This window comes from Filicampus tigris, chromosome 13, assembly GCF_054856515.1.
Source record: "Filicampus tigris isolate MCC_2025a chromosome 13, RoL_Ftig_1.0, whole genome shotgun sequence".
NCBI classification, from domain to species: Eukaryota; Metazoa; Chordata; class Actinopteri; order Syngnathiformes; family Syngnathidae; genus Filicampus; species Filicampus tigris.
The window spans coordinates 13,918,139-13,940,792 of record NC_141229.1 but is presented as its reverse complement, the minus strand read 5'-3'; the positions used below and the strand labels follow the sequence as shown (position 1 = coordinate 13,940,792).

The following is a 22,654-nucleotide window of genomic DNA, read 5'->3' as shown; positions in this document are numbered from 1 at the left end:
TAAGTATTAAGGTGAAATACTGTATATAAGCAAAATGCAAACACATGTGTTCCAGTAAGTCGATCAAATGAAAAAGGTTCATCCAAACCTATGGCAGATAACACAAAAGGTAAACATTTTTTTTAAAAATCAACCACAGTTCACAAGTAGAAAGTGGCATTGATTGGAGCAGCTCTATCCACAAGAAATGGACAAACTACAACTCTCCCTTAAAAAAAAACCAACCCAAAACTGTGTACGTACATTTCATTATCTACAACTGCACAATGCAGGCACAGCTTTGCCCCTTTCGTGCAACTCAACAAAGTCAAGTAAAAATGTGACACACTTCCGTCACAACTACAGTGACAATACTACAAATATTGTTAAATTCACTGACAGTCAAACAAACAGAAAATTATTATCTTTGTGAATGTAGAATTCATGATGCACCTCATTACTGAGTTTTCCACACAAGTCTCATATTTAATTTCCAAAACCTTGCAAAACATATTAGAGCAAACACAGTTTGAGTGATGCTCATAACTTTTTAAATATATCTGACAGCCATAATGTATTCCCACATTTAATCATTCCTTTATATTGACATTTCTAATTAAGCAGCGTAATTGGAAAGCCTCTGTGAGGTGGCAATCATTTCAGCGTCCACTGAAAAATTAATTCAAAAATTATTAATGAATCCGACTGCTTTTAATTGCTGTGTACCTCGTATCCATTATTGCTGCAGCATCCTCCTTGAAATGGCACAATGACAAATACAAGTGTCATGTCAGCGCTTTCCGTCCTCATTGCACACCTCAATCAAAGCTAATCCATTTCACCTCAGCGCTGAGCAGTCAACAAATTAAAGTCCCATTTCATTTTCCACCTTCATTAATGCATCTTGTTTCCAAGGTGACGATCATTTAGCGACTGGTGCAAACAATTTTAAAGATGCGTGGGCTTTTGATAATTTCACTGCAGCAAATGAATGGAAGCATATTTAGGATACAAATTAGAACACTCTGTTCCATATATGCCAATAAAGAGTAAGAGTTTTTCATTTCAGTCAATATTTTAATGTCAGGTTTTGAGGGAGTGTCCCTCTCAATAATGGCTTCAATGTAAGATAACCAAAATACAGCAGTGCCTTGATTTACGAGTGACCTCACTTGCAAGTTTTTAGAGACTGGAGACATCAGCGCTTAACCAATTATTTGCTTTGACTTGCGATACAACCTAGATGGAGGCAGCGAACAAGAAGCAGTTTGGAAGACAGTGAACAATTCTTCTTCTTCTTCTTCAAAAAAAAGAGGCTTCGCGTGTGTAATTGCCATTTTTACTTGATGTTTTACTGTCAAACTAAATATAAAACTCAGAATTCCACGTTGTTTACGATAGCCGCTTTAGGAAAAACTGCTAGCTTAATGCTAACACACAATGCAAAAAAACCCACAGACGGACTATAGCGAATAATATCAGTGTTTTAACCCTTTGGGGTTTTAGGCAGACGATAACTGAACATAAACAGTAGCAACACAAGTAGACAGACAAGATAACAATACTATTATGCTAAGTGATGGTGTCATATCGCCATACAAAATACAATGATTTACAAGTGTAGCATTTTTTATTTTATCTCTGAGTGTGTGTTTGGTTGGTTGGGGGGATGTCTGTAAGAATATGCAATACTGTGTATCAATAATGTGTTTAATGTCATATCCAAAGTGGTTGCTCCTTTTATGTGATGTTAAAAAAGAAGCAAATAAAGAAAGACACAATGACCCACTTTAGCTGAGTGGCTGCACCAACAATGGCTTGCACCAGAAACACACCGGCAAAAATCCTCCCCAAGGCAATATTTCATTTTCCTGTATGCAATGAAAGACGGCGATAAAAAATGTCATATTTTGTTGACACCTTACATGTTCGTGACTCACATAAGAAGAAAAGAAAAACACAGAGCCAATGGAAATGAAGAACTGGGAGGCGATGATGACTTCTGAGACTAGCCTCTTTCGCATGCAAATCATATCTGAATTTCTCATTAGCATAAATGCATGAGCAACTTTAAATGCTTTTAATTTTCAATCTAGCCAAGCAGAGGAGTAATTTGTCACTGTCAGGATGGAAGACTAAAAGGGTGGGACCAGAGGGAGCCAAGGACTGCACGCTCAAATGGAATCACAGAACATTTCTGATTTACTAATTGACTGATGTGCAGTTCAGTTGAATTGCCTTGAAGGTGTAAATAATTCTGTGTATATCTAAATGGCTCAAATGAGAAAGTGAGGGGCGGATACGCGAAAGCACATTACATGATGCTTTTCCTCAGGCCATGCTTGTTGCTTGCCTGTGATTCTAATTCCCAGCCTTATACATTTTCACTGTGTGTCTCCAAAGGCTTGCATGTTTACTGTTTTTGTACTCAACCGCAGATAATCAACCGGAAATTAAAATAGAAAGTCATATTCCTTTATAGATCCGTGTTAGTAAACAAAGATAGACACCAAAGGGCACTGAAAAAAAAATCAAACTACAAGGTTTGTGATATAATTGCAACATAACACATCATGATGACCATATTTTCTAACATAGTGGCCAGGTACATTGATTCACTCAACTACAGGGAGTGTCAACAATCTTTAGCATTTGTAGTAATTAAGGTCAAGCCTTTATTTGTAGTAATTTATTTAAAAAGAAAAATCCACAAGTAAAACATTCTAGAAACTAGCACTCGCCATTTAGATGGCTAAAAATGGTGAAGCAGCATTTAGCTGTTATGCTGCATGCAAATGGAATAAGCTGCCAACAGACGTGAGCCCCAAGTGTAAATGCTTTTAAATCCAGGTTAAAAACTACACTATTTTCCCAAACCCATATTTAAAGAGGGAAGTCAACCAAAACATTTTTTTTCAAGAATATGTTCTATGCAAGCCCACTAGTTGAAACAGGGCGTTCTGACAAATATTGCGTTTGTGGAATAAGTGTTAATCAACTCGTTTTTAACCGTCTCTGGGGTCATTTTGTCTTCTGTCGACTGAAAATGACATCACAACTGCTCACAACCATCCACGGCTCGGATTCAGAAAACAGGTCAGCCGTGATAGGTCCTTGTGAGCAGTTGTGGTGTCATTTTCTGACGGACAATCGTTTTTCCGGCGAATAACAGCAAACTTAAAAAAAGTGAAGTCACCAGAATTGTCGTTATCCGGTCATCAATTCCGATGACTCTCCTCAGTCTGGACTGACAGACTCCCGATTCGCTGATGACGGTCGCATATTCACTGCGGGGGTGAATATGCCCCAGGGGCATTTTCGAAAAGTCAAACCTCCTAGCCTTCATGCCACATTTCTTTCACCAAACAAAGGTTGAATGATGTCATCATGTCAAGGAGAAATGAAAAGATAAAGGACAGCACTGTTTCGAGTATTGCTGATGTAAGATGTAAGGAGTAAAAAAAAATAAAAATGCAACAACTGGTTCATGAAGCTAATTTGAAGCGTCATTTTCCCATCACTACGTGTATATTTTACTGTACTCATGTACCCCAAAGGGATGACAACTGACAACGGAGGTAGGTTTCCCTTTTTATGTGATTTGAGATGTCCCAAAGTTGTAAATGTCATAAGTACAAAAGTGGTATGTTTGTGAATACCAAGTTAGTGACTGTCAAGCCATCATTGCTGTGAAGGAACAACAAATTGAGAAGACCTCTAATTTTGGATAATCTATTTAGATACAAGATGGGGTCAGAATTCACTAAACCACTCTCCAGATCCGTACCATTGCTAAATTAAATCAACTAAATTTAGTGCATGCTGGCAAAAGCCAATTTCAACTCCAATGATTTTTCAAGACTCTCAGCACTCTCAGCACTACCATCAGCCAAAAATTAAATCGTTAAAGTCAACCTGCTCCTAATATGTTTTTTTACAATGTCAAAATTATAATTTCATACAATTAAATTAAAATTGAAAATGGGAGGGGGGGGGGGCATCATACAAACAAATTAATGATCAACGCTGATGCCTGGTTTTAGTTGATTGGCCTAAGATTAGGTTCAGAAGTCAAGGGTCAAAGTGTAAAACAGCTGTCAATCATCATTTCAATGGCAGCAAACGCGCGTTTGCGTGAAGATCGATTCCATACCTGCATGTTGACGTTAGCAAAAAAGCTTACAATAGATATATATTCAATAATCAATTGTGCTTACCCCACTCTTTCCGTTCATATTATTTTATAAATATTTTTTGAGAATCTTCATCGAACTTAAATCAGACTTCAAATCAGGCCAAAACAACTATGAACTCAGCTCCACGCTCACACTGCCCCCCAGTGTTGAAAAGTAAATACAGCGGTTTGGCATACAGGAAGTGCACACATCTTGAAATATGGAATACATACACCGTCATAAATTAGACAGATTTTTTTTTAAGGTTGTTAAAAATGTAATATTTTTCATCTAAAGACTCTAAAGAAGCACTAGTGTGCTCGTGTGATGCAGGAAATGAATCCATGCATCCATCCATTAGCTATACCGCTTAACCTCGCAAGGGTCGCGGAGAGTGCAGGAGCCTATGCCAGCTGTCTTCGGGCAGTAGTCGGGGGACACCCCAAATTGGTTGCCAGCCAACCGCAGGGCACATAGAGGCAAACAAACATCCACACTCACAATCACACCTATAGTGGCAATTTAGAGTGTCCAATCAATTAGCCAATGACCATGCATGTTTTTGGAATGGGGGAGGAAACCGGAGAACCCGGAGAAAACCGACGCAGGCACGGGGAGAACATTCAAACTCCACACAGGGAGGCCGGGGCCGGGGCCGGGATCGAACATGCGACCTCTGAACCGTGAGGCGCTAACCAGTCGACCACCCTGCCGCCTGCAGGAAATTAATCTTAGATTTAATTGGAAAGAAATTCCCCTCTGTTTTGGATCAGGTCAGCTGCCCTATTCATTTTAGTAGCTGATATATTTGGTGGATTCCTTTACCTATCCTTGTGTATGAAAGGGCAAAAGGTTTATTGTACATTCTGACACCCAATAGAAGAGCTTTAAATTGTTCCGTCTGTCACTACGTTGCTGGCAAAAATAGATGATGAACAAAGATATATTCCAGATTAATATATATTAATTTAAAAAATAACAACAACAAAAAACATCAACTGTATTACTACAATATTGAAGTAGCTTGATTGGACATCTGAAATACACGTTAAATGATGTTGGAGTGACGACTTCATGTTTTTGTATTTGTAACGTACATGACTAAGAACCAATTATTTGCATTTATTTTTGCATACGGAATTGTTCATATTTTCCGTTTCCCTTTAAGTACCGTACAATAATGTCTGCGTACATTTTATGACAAAAAATGTCCACTAGATGGCATAATCTGGCTACTTTTCACATTGGAGCCAGAAGAAAAAAACAAGTCAAAACATTGAAACATTTTCAGACATCAACTTTATTCGAAGCACTTTGTTTTTACTGATAAACATTATCCAAATAAACATTATCCAACACCTAATGAGTTAGCCCATTCCAACGTATTTTACACTGGAAGTGTTTACCCGACTTTACAGCACTGAGCTGTCGTCACGGGAATGGATGCAAATCCATCATATCCATACTGAGGAGGAAAAAACAGAAAAATAGAAAGGCCTGACAGCTAACGTAGCAAAACCACATCCAGTTTGTCCAAGATACGCCGACTGCATTGAAATACAAGCACATTAGCATAACATTGTTGCGATCAGAATTATATACACTTTCATACTAAACTCACATTGTGCTTTTGTAGCAGCAAACACATACTTTTCAAGACATTTCTCAAATAAAATTATTCATTTTATGCATGAAGAATACAGTATATCATACGAGAGCCATACAGACCAGGTGATCTTACTGGTGATGGCAATAAAGGCCATCAACAGATTGACTGAAGCAATGTGGCATCTGAGTTGACCTTTAAATATCGCATATAAACTGGGCTCTGTGATTGTTTTCTTACACAGACTCTCTAGCTTTGTTAAACATCCCTGAAAGAGCTTGTTAGCAGCCAACATGGTACTCGAGGAAAAAAACCCAAAAAAACAATACTTTCAATGAGCGTCACACACCCAAAATGGGCAATTTGTCACTTGTTAACTAGACTGAACAGATAATTCAATATCTTTGGCAAATGTGTAGAAGTGCTGAAACATACTCTTATGCCGTATGCAACATATTCATTAAAAAAAAAAAAAAAAGAAAAGCTGATTCATGTGCTCTTATGGCAGCATGGGTGTGATTCACATGTCTGATTCACAGTTCGGAGGTTCTGTTTTAGAATCTCGACTCCGACCTTCCTGTCTGGAGTCTGCAGGTTCCCCCGTGCTTACGTTGGTTTACTCCCAGTACTGTGGCTCCCTCCCACATTCCTAAAATGTGCATATTAGTTTCACAGAAGCCTCTAAATTAGAAAAAATGTTTTCAGGAGTGTCAAACATACAGCCGATAGAGCGGTGAATCTGGCCTGCAGGATGAATTTGAAAGTGAAAAACTACATAAAGACATTTTGGGGGGGCCTGGGGTTGGGGCGCATTTTGAGAACTATTATGCCTATGTTAAATAAAGCGGTGAAAATAAATTCTACATCTTCATAAATTGATTTGCTTTTAAAGCACAATGATATATTTGTCAAATACCTGTGACTTATAATTTTGCACCTTTATATACAATCACTGTGAACCGTTATGATGTATGATGATGTTATGGTAAAACTGAAGGTTATTCTTAACGTTTTGAAACATGACAGTTCATTAAATGGAGAGATGGAACATTATGTACTTGTGTTGCTTTGCATTAAAACTAAAAGAAGCACTTATTATTCAGATAATAATTAAGCTATGATTTTACTGGTCCAGTCAACTTGACATTATATCAGGCTGTATGTGGCTTCTTATTGTGTATAAAAAGGTGAGTTTAATGAGTTACTGATTTGTGTGAAGTTCTAGTGCATAATACTGTATTTGTTATCTAGCCGATCTAATACCACTGATGAGCTTGTGAGGTGGTTTGTTTGTGTTGAATATTTGAACTGCTGCTGTTGCTGCTCATGTAACATGGGTTCATGATTGTGTACATGCTCGAAGCATTATGTTGATGCTTTATGATCGTTTATGTTTTATATGCTTTGGGTTACGCTAATAGAAACCCCTTTTAGGGGGGGCGGCAGTTTTTTTTTTTTTTACAGATTTCTGTTATTTGCAATAGGGCTTGGTTGCTTATCCCCTGTAAATAGCGGTGGTTCACTGTATGTGCAATGCGATGCGATTGACAGGCTACCAGGTGTACCCCTACCCCCGGTTCACCTGTGACCCTAATGATGGCAAAAAAGGATGGATGAATGTTGTTTTATAGTAGTTTCAAGTCTGCAGACTTTAGCGATGTCGATTCCAGGACCAGAAAGTAAAAAAATATATATATATATATATATATATATATATATATATATATATATATATATATATATATATATATATATATATATATATATATATATGTATATGTATATATATATGTTTATGTATATGTATATATTACAATATTTGAAGCCTATCACCTAATGGGAATGGGAATTTGAATGGGAATAAAAGGTTACAACAATCACTTTGAAATACTTAGTATCTCCGTGCTGCTTTATCGCAGCTTGTGCCGATGTTGATAATTTGACCTCTCTGGGATTGCCCAAAGCTCACTCACGGTGAACTACAATGACAACGGCATCGAAAAAGAACGTTTCAAGTTGTGTAAAATACTGCTCTGTTTCCATTCAGTGACATTCCAGTCATCAATAGTGAAGCCCTACAGCTGTCTCATTTGCATAGAAGCCACATCGCATCATTCATCGGCACATGTCAATAAGTCCATATGGTGGAATTAATATTCGATCCAAACACAAAAGTGCACCAAACAACACCAGCCAGAAGTACTAATCCACTGTCACTTCCAACATATTTTTCACTCAACATTGAAAGTTCCCTTTTTAAGGCTTGTCTCTGCAAAAACATGAAATTGCCATGCAATACACACATTCTTTCGCAAGCAGGCAATGACACACTGATACAGACAGCTGAGAGACTAGAGACAGCGAATATGGTGGTCTGCGTTCTAGTTTTGTAACTCTGGATCGCACCCAGGCGGAACTTTCTCAGGCTTTTCAGGCAAAGTAAGCACAAAAGGAAAAAGAACGCCTTTGGCTTCGAGAGGCGCCCTCAGCGGCTCCTCCACAAAGGAGGCGTTCTCCTCCTCCACCACAAACTGTAGAGTCTGGCTTTTGTTCACACAGTAGATGCAGTTGCCTACGACGGCGCACCTAAACGGCAACGAGCTGCCGAGCCTGTGCGACGCACAATCGTGCCACATTTTCACTATGCTGTTGTACTTGAACACGTTGATCCCTTGCTCGCGGGTCACGTCGAAGCGGTAGATGAAGCTCTTGAGCGCCACCATATCTGTTGACTTCTTCCTGCTGTTGTTGTACGGGCACTCTTGCCACTCGTCCCTCTTGGTGTCATACTTGAGGAGGCGGTAGAAGAGCGAGCCCCCGGATACGTAGAGCTCCCCGTTGCAGGTCGTGGCCTCGTGAGCTACTGCGAAAGCTCCCTTGGGCAAAGGGGCCACGGCGGTCCAGCGGTCCATACGAGGGTCGTACTTTTCCACGGTAAACAAACACTCCCCGCCGATAGCGTACAGGTAGCCATCCATGGACACGAGCTTTAGTTGGGCACGAGCCTGCGTCATGGGTCGGATCTCGGCCCAGAGGTTTGTTTTGGGGTTGTAACAGAAGACCTTGTCTGATACCCGTCCCTTGTCCCCATGGCCTTTTATCCCACCTGCCACAAACAGATAGTTGTACATAGTGCAGATCCCACAGCCTTTAGTGTTGACGTCCTCGGGCATGGCTGTCAAAGCTCTCCAGTCGTTGGCCACTTCGCTGAAGGAGTGGATCGTGTGACTTTCCTCCAGAGACCCCACGGACAAGGGGCTCTGGGGACGGCTTCCGCAGCGGCTCGGCGGCCGGCTCCCGACGCGTTCAAACACGTCGTTTATCTCAGCAGCCATGAGAGTCTTCCTCCCGTCCATTCTCTTCTTCAGGACCAGGTCGCGCTCCGACCCGGTCAGGCGCCCGTACACACACGGGTCCTTCAGGATCTGCAGGAAGTTGTCGCTCATGAACCCGTAGGCGGTCTCCTTCAGTTCACTAAGTCGCTGCTTTTTGGCGATGCTCAGAATCTCATAGCAGTTCCCCGCGGTGATTTGTTCTGTCATGCGGTCCATGGCTGCCTGGACGGCGCAAGGGATCTGGAGGATTTTGGCCCCCGTGATGACGTCTACGACATTGTCCTTAGAAACATTCATCTGGGAAGTGTAAACGTAGTCGATTAGGATTGACAAAGTCTTGTAGCTCATGCCCTTCACTTTGAGGATGTTTCGTGACAGCCGAGCTTTGAAGTAGTCACTCTTTTCTGCCAGGACTGACTTGTGAGCGTTGATTGTCTGACCGCCAACTTCGATGACTAAATCAGGCTCGGTTGTACCAGACAATGACTTGACCGCAACTGAGCTGTCGTCCGGGTTGCATGATAAGTCCGATTGATCTGTTGAAGGTTTAGCTCCAGCAAAGCGTGACTCTTTTGCTCTTGCGCCATTGGGGATTTGACTGCTTGCACAGTTTGATTCCATGTGGGACACCCTCGAGTCAACATGAGATCGAAAGTCCACCGCATTCTTTTCTTTGGACGGATCAAGTTTATTTGCACTTGCCATGTATGAGCCGTTACCTTTTTGACAATCGTTATGATTGTCTTCGGTTATCAGGCTTCCATCCAGCAGGTATTCTTTTTCAAACCTTGTAGGGACGTTGAAGGCTGTGTCGTCCCCCAAAAACCCTTGGACAAAACCCGGATGTAAATCCCTGGCCTTGTCAGTGTTTGCCACAAGGTTGACTGTGTGGCGGATGACATCGGCCTCGATTGCAGCAACCCCTCCTCCTGGCCCTCGGCCCTCGGTCATCCTGATGTACTCACTTGTGATGGACGATGCCGTCCTTACTGTTCATACTGGTGGGGTGGACAAACCTCTGTCTTTTGTGTCTTTCTGTCACCTACATGGAAGGGAGGGAACATGACTCATTAAGATGCAATTGCTGACGGGCATTATTTCTCTTATCATAACAGGACTAACATTGCAATGCAGTGTAATACCTCTAAGGCATTGCTGCCTCATCATTTCAACTTTATAAATATGTATAAAGAATGCCATTTAAAAGGAAATTGGTGGGGGATTAACATATTAGAGAAGTAAGGTAAGTATGATGACAAGAAAAAAATGTGCTAAAAAAGCACTAACATAGTGAACAAAACTATCCATTTTCTACACTGCTTGTCTTCAATAGAGTGGGTCACAGGTGAATTTGACCCTAACCTAGCTGCCAATGGGCGAGACGAGACCATGGACTGTTTGCCAGCCAATCACAAACATACATTTAGATTCATATTGCGTGGGATATGAGGAAGCCACCCGTTTTTAGCTAGCTCAGCTGGCGGCCATTTTGTCACTTCTGTCGAGGACTCAGATAACGATAGCGACCAATCATTGCTCAGCTTCAGAAAACAGGTGAGCAGTGATTGGTCGTTATCTAAGCCCTGAACAACTTCGATACATCAATGACAAATACAATATTAATCAGAATGTCATATTTCAACTAGTGGGCCTGCATAGGAACATATTCTGGAAAAAGAATATGTTTGGATTGACTTTCACTTTAACATGCATGTTTTTTAAATGTGGGAGGGAGTCAGGGGAACAGCAAAATTCATTCAAACTCCACACACGAAGGAGGAAGCCAAGATTTAATCCTAAAACATTAAAACTGTGAGACAGACGTGCAAACACTAGTACACTGTGCTGCCCACAAGATTATGAGATGGTTTCAAACATACATAAGGTCATGAATCACGTTCCTTTGCGGACAAAATGTAAAAATAGTTGTTGGGGAGATGCGATGGTAGTCTGCTTTGTGGCTATTGTCGAGGTGTCCTTGAGCAAGGCACCGTCTCCACTTCCTAGCTCAAGAGTGCACCTCTTTCACACTGACAACTCTCCTTGCATATCTGCAAGTGTTTGATTCGGTTCTGTGTGGTGATCGATAGATAGATAGATAGATAGATAGATAGATAGATAGATAGATAGATAGATAGATAGATAGAACAGACAGTACATGAATACTGTACAGTATGGTTTAAAATTAATTACTCTTTGAGGGATTATAATCTGTATAATACACTGCAGTTCCATTAATTTTGAATTCAGGAATACAGATAGAAACAGTTCGCATACCGCAATTTATATTGTACATGTACACCGTAATACTGTAAAGGTAAGACCAAAGGCCAAGCACGTTTCTTTTAGAAACTGCGTGACCTACTGCAATAATCACTCTAGCTGTTCATTATTGAGAGCGAGAACTAGATGCCTTTACTGCGCATGCGCATGGCTAAATTGCTCCTTAAAATGACAAGGAAAGGGTGAAAAGAGCATCTGCTTGTTTCATCATGCTCTTGCAACAATGAGAAAACAAGTGATAAAATGAAAGAAGATTGTCTGATTGCAACCTTAAAGGAATCTACATTTATTTCCATGCGAAGTTAAATGCAACCTACCTGCGATTTCAGTTTGCGATTAAAGCGCTGGAACCAGCAATCCCTCCAACAAAGCCACCACAATCCTGACCAAGCAGTCACCCGAGATGACTTTATTTTATCCACATTTTCGTCTCGATCCCGTCCACCCATTCACCTCTTAAACCACCCGATCCTATGAATGGTCTGTCTTCGACTGCTCCAATCTGAAGTCTCCCCGCCGCCGGGGCGAGGCAGGCTCAAGCGGCGATCGAAGAGCAGTCCCCCCGGTGGGCGCGCCTCCCTCACCAGCCTCCTCGCGTGACCGTGCACTCAACAAACGTGGCGAGTGTCCTCATGCACTGGAAGCGTCCAGCATTGGCATGACTACTCAAGAGATATCCTGTTAGTTTTTTTTCCCCCCATACAGTTGACTATTGCCCTAAACCACGCCCCTTCAGTGAGTATTAACCCTCAACTGTACAGGGCAAGGCTCCATCTGTTGGACGCGCGCAGGACGCATGCATCATTCCTTCACTCCCCCAATATACCATGGTACCACCATGGGCGCGGTTGATAGGACTGTACCATGTACAGTAAATGAAATTTACGTGCACTTTGTAACTAAATGCATCAATTGTACAGTCACTGGCAGAGGTGGCAAAAGTACACTTACACTATCAGCACTCAAGTAAAAGTACATAACTCTTGTTAACCCCTGTGCTTATAGGGAAATTAACCCAAACCCATGTTTTTTTCAAGAATATGTTCCCAGCAGGGGCGGCACGGTGGTCAACTGGTTAGCATGTCTGCCTCACAGTTCAGAGGTTGTGGGTTGGATTCCGGCCCCGGCCTTCTTGTGTGGAGTTTGCATGTTCTCCCTGTGCCTGCGTGGTTTTCTCTGGGTACTCCGGTTTCCTCCCACATTCCAAAAAAATGCATGGTAGGTTGATTGATCACTCTAAATTGCCCCTAGGTGTGATTTTCAGTGCGCATGTTTTTTTGTCTCTGTGTGCTGCATGTTCTCCCCGTGCCTGCGTGGGTTTTCTCTGGGTACTCCGGTTTCCTCCCACACTCCAAAAAAATGCATGGTAGGTTGATTGATCACTCTAAATTGCCCCTAGGTTTGATTTTGAGTGCGCATGTTTTTTTGTCTCTGTGTGCCCCGCGATTGGTTGGCAACCAGTTCAGGGTGTACCCTGCCTATTGCCCGATGACAGTTGGGATAGGCTCCAGCACGCCCGCGACCCTTGTAAGGATAAGCGGTTCGGATAATGGATGGATGGGTTCCCAGCAGGCCCACTAGTTGAAACACGGCATCCGGATTAATATTGAGTTTGTGGAATAAGAGTTAATCCACACATTTTTAGCCATCTCTGGGGGCGGCCATTTTGTCACTTCTGTCAACTGAAAATGACATCACAACTGCTCAGGGCTCTGCTTCAGAAAACAGGTGAGCCGTGATTGGTCGTTACCTGAGCCCTGAGCAGGTATGATGTCATTTTCATAATCTTGAAAAAAAATGTTAGGCTTGAATTCCCCTTTAAGTAAAAGTAAAAAAAAAAAAAAAGGCTCTGAAATCTAGTGAAGCACAAATTTGAATTTACACTATATGCACAATAACCCAGAGCCTCAATAGTGCTCAAGAAAAAATTGGATTCTCTATTAAACTGTGTTTGTATAGCTTTGTTAATGTAAACTGATCACCTAAAAAGGCTAAATCAGAAAATGATAACTGAAAAACCACACACCTTATGAGTTTTTTTCAGCTTATACAGAGAATTTTTCACTGTTGTTTTACATGTAAATCGGTAAAATCTCAATCAGATAAACAACAAACATCTCATCTGCACTTCACTTTACCTATTTCTCGTTACATGCTTTTATGTCACATTTCTATCTGCGGTAGTTGAAAAAAGTAATCAGCATATTTTGATAAAGATACAATCCATTGGCTTGTACGTGTACACACTGACAGAGCGGTACTGATTTTTTTTTTTATAAAATGAACTTTATAAGTAGATTTTCTTTATAGCACTTCTCTCAAGAAGACACTTATATTATACAGGTTAAATAAGACAAACAAAACAAAATAATTAGTAATCAACAATAATATCTTACTGGAATGCCTGCCAAAGCAAATGTTTGTCAATACTTTTTGAAAAGATCTACAGAAGAATATTTATAAATACGGCAAGAATAGATCGAGACTAATTTAAAACAGCATCAAATTGTGCAATTCTATATTCTATGGATCTGCCCCGTGTAGTGTTTGTTGGCCGCACAACCATCAAGCCTGTGCGGTTAGCGGTTTAAATGGCAGACATACTCAGAGAACAGAGACAGGCCGGGGACAGATGTGTGCACACTAAATGAGCATCTCTATGGAAACCTCAGGGTTGTCAATGCCAGCCACAAGCTAACATGAGTTTACTAGTAGGCCACACATTATATCACATCAGAAGTACAAATGTTTTAATACATGACTGCCGGACAGATCTGATTATATTAGTAGCATAGCAGAAGATAGCATGCGCTATGGACTATGGACAGGCGAGAGCTTATCTCGCCCCTTGATTGCAGGTGAATAGTGAAAATGGTTGCGCAACAGTGGATGTGGGCGTTTGGAGTGAGAAAACGGCTTGACCCGCTCTGCTCAGCAGTGGGAGAAATGAGTAGTGAAATCCCAGAAGAGCTGCATCACGCTCCACTCACCTACCTCAGGCACACTGCTAGTCCCAACATGTAGTAAAGGAGAATCGGATATTCTGTTCTTCATCCTAAAACTGCCACTGTTTGTTTAGTAATCCAACCATTCACATCTAATCAAGTTTCCACAGTGCTTAGTACTGTGTATTCCCTAGGTTAGAATATAAACTAATTTCCCCAAATGGCATCCATATGGCACAAAGTACATAACTATCTCCATAAAACATGTATAAATTGTTTTAGAACATAACAGAAATACAGTATTACACGTAAATGTATACAACAACAAACAAAAGTATGTTTTTACAGTCTCTTAAATATTCTTAACTGAGAAAGAGGATTCAGGGCTGAACAAAAAACCTTTCCTTGTCAAAACAAAAAAAAAAATCTTCCATTTGTGGAGAACACTGGCCAGCCAGACATCCTAGTCTTTCCAAAGCAAATCAGTCAACGTTACTTCACCTTTTTATCCCTTTTCTTTGTAAACACATGAGTGGGAACACCAGGCCAGTTCCATCAAATGATATTTTATATTACTCAAAGAACCTTTGTTTTTTCTCCCTCAAAACGCTTACAGACAATTCTTAGTGAACTCCATATTTACACCTCAACAAGTTATGACAGGGTTGCCTAAACCTGATCCTAATCTTGGAAAAAAAGTTTACAGAATATAACAGCCACATTGTAACTTTGCATGCCACATGCAGGAAAAAAAAAATCTCAACACCATTTTACAAACTGTGGTCTTGCATACAACAAACAAACAAAAACTAGTGGCAAGTCATGTGATGTTAGCCTGCAAGAGTTCCCTTTCTTTTATCTTGCAATGAGATATCATCAGGAATATACTGCATTGGAGGAAAGTATTGCCTTTCTGGTTTAAATAAGGCATTTCGTTTGTTGTCATTGCTCCATAATTAGTATAAATGTAACACTAGTCATCTTTGGGACATAGAGTAGATATAAAAAGTTTACAAACCCCTGTTCAAATGTCAGGTTTTTGTCATGTAAAAAAAGGAGACCAAAATAATCACTTAAAAAAAAAACCCATTTTCCCCCATTATTGTGGCCTATGAGCCGTAAGACTCAAGTGAATAAAAAAAAATTGTACATAGACAAAAAAAAATAAATAACTGAGATTAAGTGGCTGCAAAAGTGTGCTCACCTTGTTATAACTGGGGGCTGCGGCTATTTTTTCACAATTAACAAATAACATTCGAAACTCTTGTTGACACCTGAGAGTCAGCACACAATGTCCATTAACAGCTCACTTTTTTTTTTGCTTTACAGCAGAAGCCTGGAGGTGTTGTGCAGACGAAGGAAAAATCCACAATACTGTACTTTACAAAAACAGTACTAACATAATGAACTCGAATATAAAGAACCAAACCATTTGTGCATCATGATTTACGGCAGCTATCAAATCGACTGTGCTGTCCTTTCTGGCGTGCCCGCCTTGGCAGTAGAATACTATACTGTAGTCAGGCAGACAGAAACAAATAATAGACTTCTACTACTACTACTATAACTTCTGCAAGTGAGTCATTAAGATGCTGTAATACTCGACATTTTTCATGGATGATCATGAGTATATGCCTGTGAGTTTTATTCCATTACCTAAATGTGTTGTTTGTGTTCATGTGTTGCTTCTAAAAATGCAACTGTCAAGTTTTTCAAATGATTTTACCTTGGTCTCATTCTTTCTTATTACAACAATCTGGCATTTGAAAAGCGGTGTGAAGACTTGTGTGCCTGAAATGAGTCAAGAGACATTTGTACGATAACAAATACAACTGCTCCCTGGTAATTCAGTTGTGTTTGACTGGTGTATTGTTAGGTCACATGTTGAGCAAGGGGATCTGCCAGATCAGGATGGTTGAGGTGTTGTCCTCATGGCGTGACTGTTTGGTCTTTTTGTTCACCCTGCGATGGCCCAAACCTCCAGAAACCACGAGGAGAGAGCTAACGTTCACTTTGCTGGTCCGGCGGGCCCTCTGGTGGTGGGCCGGATCATGGAGTACGTCGTAAAGGGCCCCGTCCTCGGGCCCGTGCTCCAAGGAACCTTGGGACTGAACTAAAGAACCGCAGGATGAGGACGACAGTGAGTCCTGGAGTGCCATGGTGGTGCAGCCTGCCTCTCCCAGCCATACTCCTTGTCCTTGAGGCAAGGTTGAAGTGGAGTCTGAGGGCGGCAGAGTGCCTTCTCCGTCCTCTGGCTCTACTGGCTGGGCTGACGCTGAGGAGGCGGGGGGCGGGAGGCCCGAGGGTCGGTTGCACACCGCTGTGGCCACAGTTAGGAACTTAACTGGGCCGTTGTGAGCATGCAAGGATACCATGCCCCGACCTGAAGACACACACAAGCACTCAAATGTTCATTCTCAATGCTTCACGTGGACTCAAGATGTCATGGAATCCGATACAATACTGCAGCCGCAGCAAAACTCAAGCCCCCCAAAATAATGACAATGCAAAATGCTTGGAACGCAAATGCGCTGTGACAGACATGAACCAATTTGCGGTGCTCATGGGCACCTATGCGCCGCTTATGTGCACCCCTGCCTATAAAGGGCAAACGCTATCTCAATGACAACATCAATTAAAAACATGAGTTATTTGTCAATGTATTGTGCAGGTGTAGCTAACGTGACAACTACCTTTGCTCGTAATCATTTTCATTAGTGTTATTTGTTTCCCCATTATGTAAACATACACCCACACATACAAATGCCAATATGCTGGACCTGTATTACCTGTGACCTTAGGGATACCCTGTAGTCTGGGGACAGAGAGGGCCACAGTTACGCCCAGGTTGGTTCCGACGAGTAGCATACCATGGCAAGCCAGTAAACTGCTCACTGACACTCTCTGGTTCCCTGTGGAACACCACAAGCGTGACGTTATTCGCTTATACTTTACATATATAAAAAAATAATCTACTGTTGGACTACAACTACAGCAGCGATTGTGACCCAATGGACAAAATCCCCACACACACACTCCAGAGTGGAAGCTGTTAAAGCCAACATCCTATTTTACTATTTGAAGTCGCTGTAGTTTAAAGTTCATCCATCCATATTTCGCATATATCGCTTCTCCTGATAATCATTGCTGATGAGTTGGTCTCTCACATCTCAGGTGACTTTGGCCAAGAGTTGCCGAGACGCACGTCTCATCATGGCAGAAGCCCGCAGGCTGCGAGTGTGTACTGTGCAGTGGAGGCTTGCACAGTTCACTTGATCCTGCACTAATTGATTGCTGCCACTTGTAATGGAAAAGCAACGGAGGTCAGGTCGGGTCAAGCGAGGCCGGGCCGGGCCGGGCTGTTCTGGTACCTGAAATGGAAACGCGGCTATGTAGACAATCGTTCACATTCAAATTCAGACCTCAGGACAATTTAGTCTCTTCAATTAACGTAACATGCATGTTTTTAGAATATGGAAAGAAGCTGGAGAAGCCAGAGAAACCGGGGAGAACATGAAAACTCCACATAGGAAGGCCAGAAGGCACAGATTCGAGGTCCCAACCTCAGAGGCAGACGTGCTAACCATTCGGCCACCGCGTCCCAATACTTTTGTCCAAATTGTGTTTTGTTAACCTCCAGGGAAAAAGAGGCCACTTCGGCAGGCTGTAAAATGTTGTTTGAGGAAGGTGAGTCTGCATATTTCTGCAGCGATGAGGTTTATTTATCTCCACGGCAACACTGAAAAGATTGTGAATAAATGTAGCTCTTTTCAAGCCTCAGTTAAACAAAGAATCACAAGAGGGTTACATAACAGAACGACTGATGCGTAACACTGTAATTAAGCAACAAGCAGTGCCTCTCTTCAGGACAGCTTGTGGCAGCGATAGTTTAACCGTGCCACCTGTTTGTTTCCCTCTTGGTCACAAATATCAGTGCGATGCACAGTCAAAGTCTTGTTTACATCTCTGTTCATAAAGGAAGGCAATAAAGTCTGACATGTTGACAGATTGTGAGACTCACCATAGATATGAGCTTTGTCAGATATCTGATCCAAGGACAGAAAACAAAAAAAAGTTTTTACTGTTGTATGGTGAGGGGTAAGGCTGTCATGAGTCATTGCTGCGCTAACAGTTTGACTTGAATTTCCTCCCTCACAGTAATCCTCTTTGGCTGGTGGAAAAATGGTTTCCAGTCCCTGTGATGGAACCCCCCCCCCAACTAGAGGTGACCCCTTCCATGGGGCTCACCAACCACTCTGGCATTGCTCCGGGAGGCAGCCAGGTACACTCCTCTTCCTAAAGCCCTTCTGAGGACGGGGAATCTTGACCACATGTGCTTCTAATGAAGGCACGCGATGGGCAGAAAAACACATTGCTGGTTGGGGGGGGCTTGGTCAACTTTCCCCTTTCATAATATTTGGAGTTCCCCACCCAGAGGGTGAACTAAAATAAATCCAGAGGGAACATCCACACGATCGTGATCCTACAGCAGAGTACCGCTTTGATCCGCACTTAGCCCTGACGAGCAACAGCAGGAGGGAGGAGTAAATCTCATACGCTACAATATTACACAGCGCCAGCAATTCAGTCACACTAAGAATAACAGCGCCATGTGTGCAATTGTGCTTCTCTCTCCATGGGTGGAGAAGACAGCATTCTTCGGGATTAGCCGTAGACTTTTAAGTTGATAAAGTAGGCTGTGTCTACTGTTAATGTGCACATTTTCATTTTTTAATCAGGGTGACTGTCGCCCCGTTTTGATTAAGCGGGAACGGTTTGGTTCAGGGTTGAGTTTAGTGTTATGTTACACATTTGTGGAAGTCTTGCGCACTGTTTTTCACGCCCAGTTGTTACACCAGCATTTTTGTGCCACTTGGAAAGGTTTACTCTACTTACCCCATTTTTGGTAAAATTCTAAATTTGTATGACTTCCAGCCACGGCGTTCGGCTTGGATGCCACCGGGTCCGTGAAATTTTCCTGCTCCGTCTTTTGGCTATCAACCAGAATGGTAAGGTGCCTAATGGGTGGAGCTAGACAGTGCAGTCTGCAATTGATCCACATGATAAACACAAAATGCTTCCAAAATCAGCTAGCTAAATCAAAAACGGTGCAAAAAACATGGTGGTTAGCATCTTTATCACTTCCAACACCTTTCCCAAGTCTTGCTGCAAACGTCATGTAGATCTGTTGGACTGGGAACCATTCAGGAATCATAAGTGATGGCAGAGGAGAAATAATACATAATAATAATAAATAATAACTAAGTAATACAATAAATAATAGAGTAAATGAAGTCAGAGATATCATTTATTGCCCCGCCCCTCTGATATTTGTCCCATTAAAACACGCATGGCTGCCTTTTTAGGTCACACAGCAGCAGACAAAAGCACACCCTGTGTACACACTGCAACGCAACTGCCACTATCGTCTTGCTTTCTTACAAACAACAACAAAGCCATTCAGCAAAAAGAGCACAACTTCAGAAATATCAACTACTATTTCCACGGAATGACTCCAAAATACGAGCCGCACTTAGCAAGGCCTAAGCATGAAAATGACTGCTATTACGGCATATTATGCCAAGGCGTTTCTAAGGCGATGCTAAGAAGCACCAGACAGAAATGACGGTGGGTAGTGCAATTGTTCCAACATGTGTGAACATGAGAAGGGCAAACTTAAAGCGCAACTGACTGAAGCAATCACATGAAAGACAACGCCCCAATTTTCCTGACACCTATAAAGTGGTCTGTACACATACACAAAAATCCTTTCATAATTACACTTAATGTCGACATTATTTTATTCATTTGTATACTGTGGAACCTTGAAGCAGATAAAATAATCTGTTCTGGGGTAGTAGTTAACCATGATTTGTTATTATTTAGAATCTAGTTTTCCAAGAACAGATAATGGAAATTAAGTTAATACATCCGAGGACACAGTCACAAAACCTTTAGACCTAAATTACAAGCGTTGGTCAAAGAGATCTAATAATAGACTTGGGTTTTGAATCTTCCCGATGAGGGAACCCTGCTTTAGATGCTTGCTGAATGTGAGTCAGTTTCCGCACTGTACGACCCGTTTGGGTCTTTTGAGGTTCCAAAGTAATTAGTCTGTCTACTACTTTGCGGTTAAACCAGTTGCAGATCAAGAAATCATTACTGTTTCTCTTGCAGCCAACACGAGTGCTCTAAATACATCAAAGACGATGCACAGGCAGCACATTTCCTAGTCTAAATCTGGCCTACAGTCACAACTTGTGGTGATACGCAACATCCCCTGGAGAGCATTCTGGAAAAGTCTAGATAAGAATAAAACCAAAGGAGCAAAGCTTTCCATGTGTGGTATAGTTTGTCAGAGAAACCAGCTTCCGCTTCACTTGCACGGATCTTATTAACCAACACGGGCAGTCACCTCCCTTCAGCAGACTGCTTTTAACATTCACATGTCCCTGAAGGAGAGGCCTACCCATTTGTAAGTGCCGATCACAGGGAGGTCACCCCTCGATCAGGTGAAAACAGGAGCATTTAAAGAGCTTGGCCATTTCTCTTCAGCAAAAGAAAGGGCATTTTCCACTTCAGTCGTGTTTTTGTTTTGTTACAGTATGAGGCTGTTTTTTTTCCCACTATTAGTTTTGTACTTTCCGCCAAAATATCGCATACCATCTCCACAAATCTATGCACTTCTTGACTTGTGATTGGACTTTCACATCTCACTAAATGCGGTTGGACCTGAAAGAAATGCCAGATGTGCAAACTGAGCCTTAGGAAACTGCATACTTTGAGCCAAATAGTTTTAAATGTTACTGTCATCTTGTGGCAAAAGAGAAGCAAATGCTGTTTCAGTCGCCGTGCTGTTGCCGAGGCTGACGAGGGATTGAAGAACGGAACAACTGTAGGCAACCATGCCACGCATATGGTTCTTGCGAGCACATGGATGAGTTATCATCAACATGACTAGATGTCACTCACCAACATTACAAGACAAAGACACACATCCAGATTTGGCAGGAACGTGTAAGCTCCCCTCTAGAAGCGATTGCATTCATTCTTTTAGGCTCTGTGTTTTTGGGTCAAGGCTGATGTAACACAGCGGATTAAAAGATCTAAAGTAGCAGCCAGCTTCTCTGATGACTTCAGCATGCACCATTTACTGTGCTGACATTTAATTTGATTTGCACTGAACGTTGTCAGCAATACTTTGACTTAAACCTATGTGGCGGCAAGGAGTCCTCTTTGGAGGACAAGAATAACCCAGGAATTTTCTCCAAATAAAACAGTATCAGTGTAAAGGGATGGTAAGCTTGTGGCCCATTGTTCACCTTTGTTGTGCTGACTGTATGAGCCACTAATTACAGCTTTACATTCTTAAACAAGCACAGGGTAAAGGAGAGTCAACATGGTAGAATGACATAAGGTATGTCAATTGATGTTTAAAGAATGAACAGAAACCTGTGCTCACATCAAAACAATCCCCCCATTTACTAGTGCGGTGTTGCCTCATTTTTCGCAGGTGATACGTTCCAAGCGAAATAGAGGTTGACTTTTTTTTTTTTGGTGTCCCTCATTGGAAATGTACGGACGATGATTAGGGCCAGTGGGGGGAGAAAATAGGTTGGCAAGATTCTCACTTTTATCTCAGAATTCTGACTTTAAAGTGAGAATTCTGACTTTATTCTCAGAATTCTCACTTTTCAGAATTCCCACTTTAAAGTCAGAATTCTGAGAATAAAGTCAGAATTCTGACTTTAAAATTGGGATTCTGACATTAGAATTCTGAGAATAAATTCAGAATTCTGACTTTAAAGTAAAGTGAGAATCTTTACCAACTTTTTTTTTTCCCCCACTGGCCCTAATCCTCTTCCGTAGAAATGTGTGGCACATAATGAAGCAAAAGATACGACAACGGAGACCTTGCACTGAAGTTGTACATCAAGCAAGACTGAGAAAGAATTCCACCTACAAACTACAGCAATTAGTGCCTCAGTTCCCAAATGCTTATTAAGTATTGTTGAAAGGAAAGGTGATGCAACACGGTGGTAAACATGACCCGTCCCAGCTATTTGGAACGTGTTGCAGACATCAAATTCAAAATGAGTGAATAAATGCAAAAACGTTTATCAGTTTAGACATTGAATATCTTGTCATCGCAGTGTATTCAATTGATTGCAGATTGAAAATTGGATTTGCAAACCATTGCATTCCGTTTTTGCTTATATTTTACACAACATCTCAACATCATTGGAATTGAGGTTTGCACAGTTTTACTAAGCAACTTACTTTTCTGAATCCTTTTACTCCTAAGTTTGTCACTTGGATCTGACTTTAAGG

The 22,654-nt window shown here is 41.6% G+C and overlaps 2 protein-coding genes across 5 annotated transcripts in view; both read right to left on the bottom strand.

Annotated features, from left to right (window-relative positions):
* Positions 1–7,523: 7,523 nt before the first annotated feature.
* On the bottom strand, positions 7,524–12,103 carry kbtbd11 (kelch repeat and BTB (POZ) domain containing 11). Its single transcript, XM_086050649.1, has 2 exons — positions 11,696–12,103; positions 7,524–10,137 (listed from the first exon to the last, which is right to left on the bottom strand). Exon 2 carries the CDS (start codon positions 10,044–10,046, stop codon positions 8,142–8,144), a length of 1,905 nt encoding a protein of 634 aa, XP_085906775.1. The 5' UTR covers positions 10,047–10,137; positions 11,696–12,103; the 3' UTR covers positions 7,524–8,141.
* A 1,947-nt stretch (positions 12,104–14,050) lies between these two features.
* Positions 14,051–22,654, bottom strand: part of arhgef10 (Rho guanine nucleotide exchange factor (GEF) 10) — a 48,958-nt gene continuing 40,354 nt past the window's right edge. For all 4 annotated transcript variants that reach the window (XM_086049740.1, XM_086049741.1, XM_086049742.1 and 1 more), the window contains 2 exons: positions 17,113–17,235; positions 14,051–16,706 (listed from right to left, as the gene is read on the bottom strand). In XM_086049740.1, the coding sequence (XP_085905866.1) occupies positions 16,201–16,706; positions 17,113–17,235 (629 nt within the window). In that variant the 3' untranslated portion in view covers positions 14,051–16,200. The remainder of the gene's footprint in view (positions 16,707–17,112; positions 17,236–22,654) is intronic.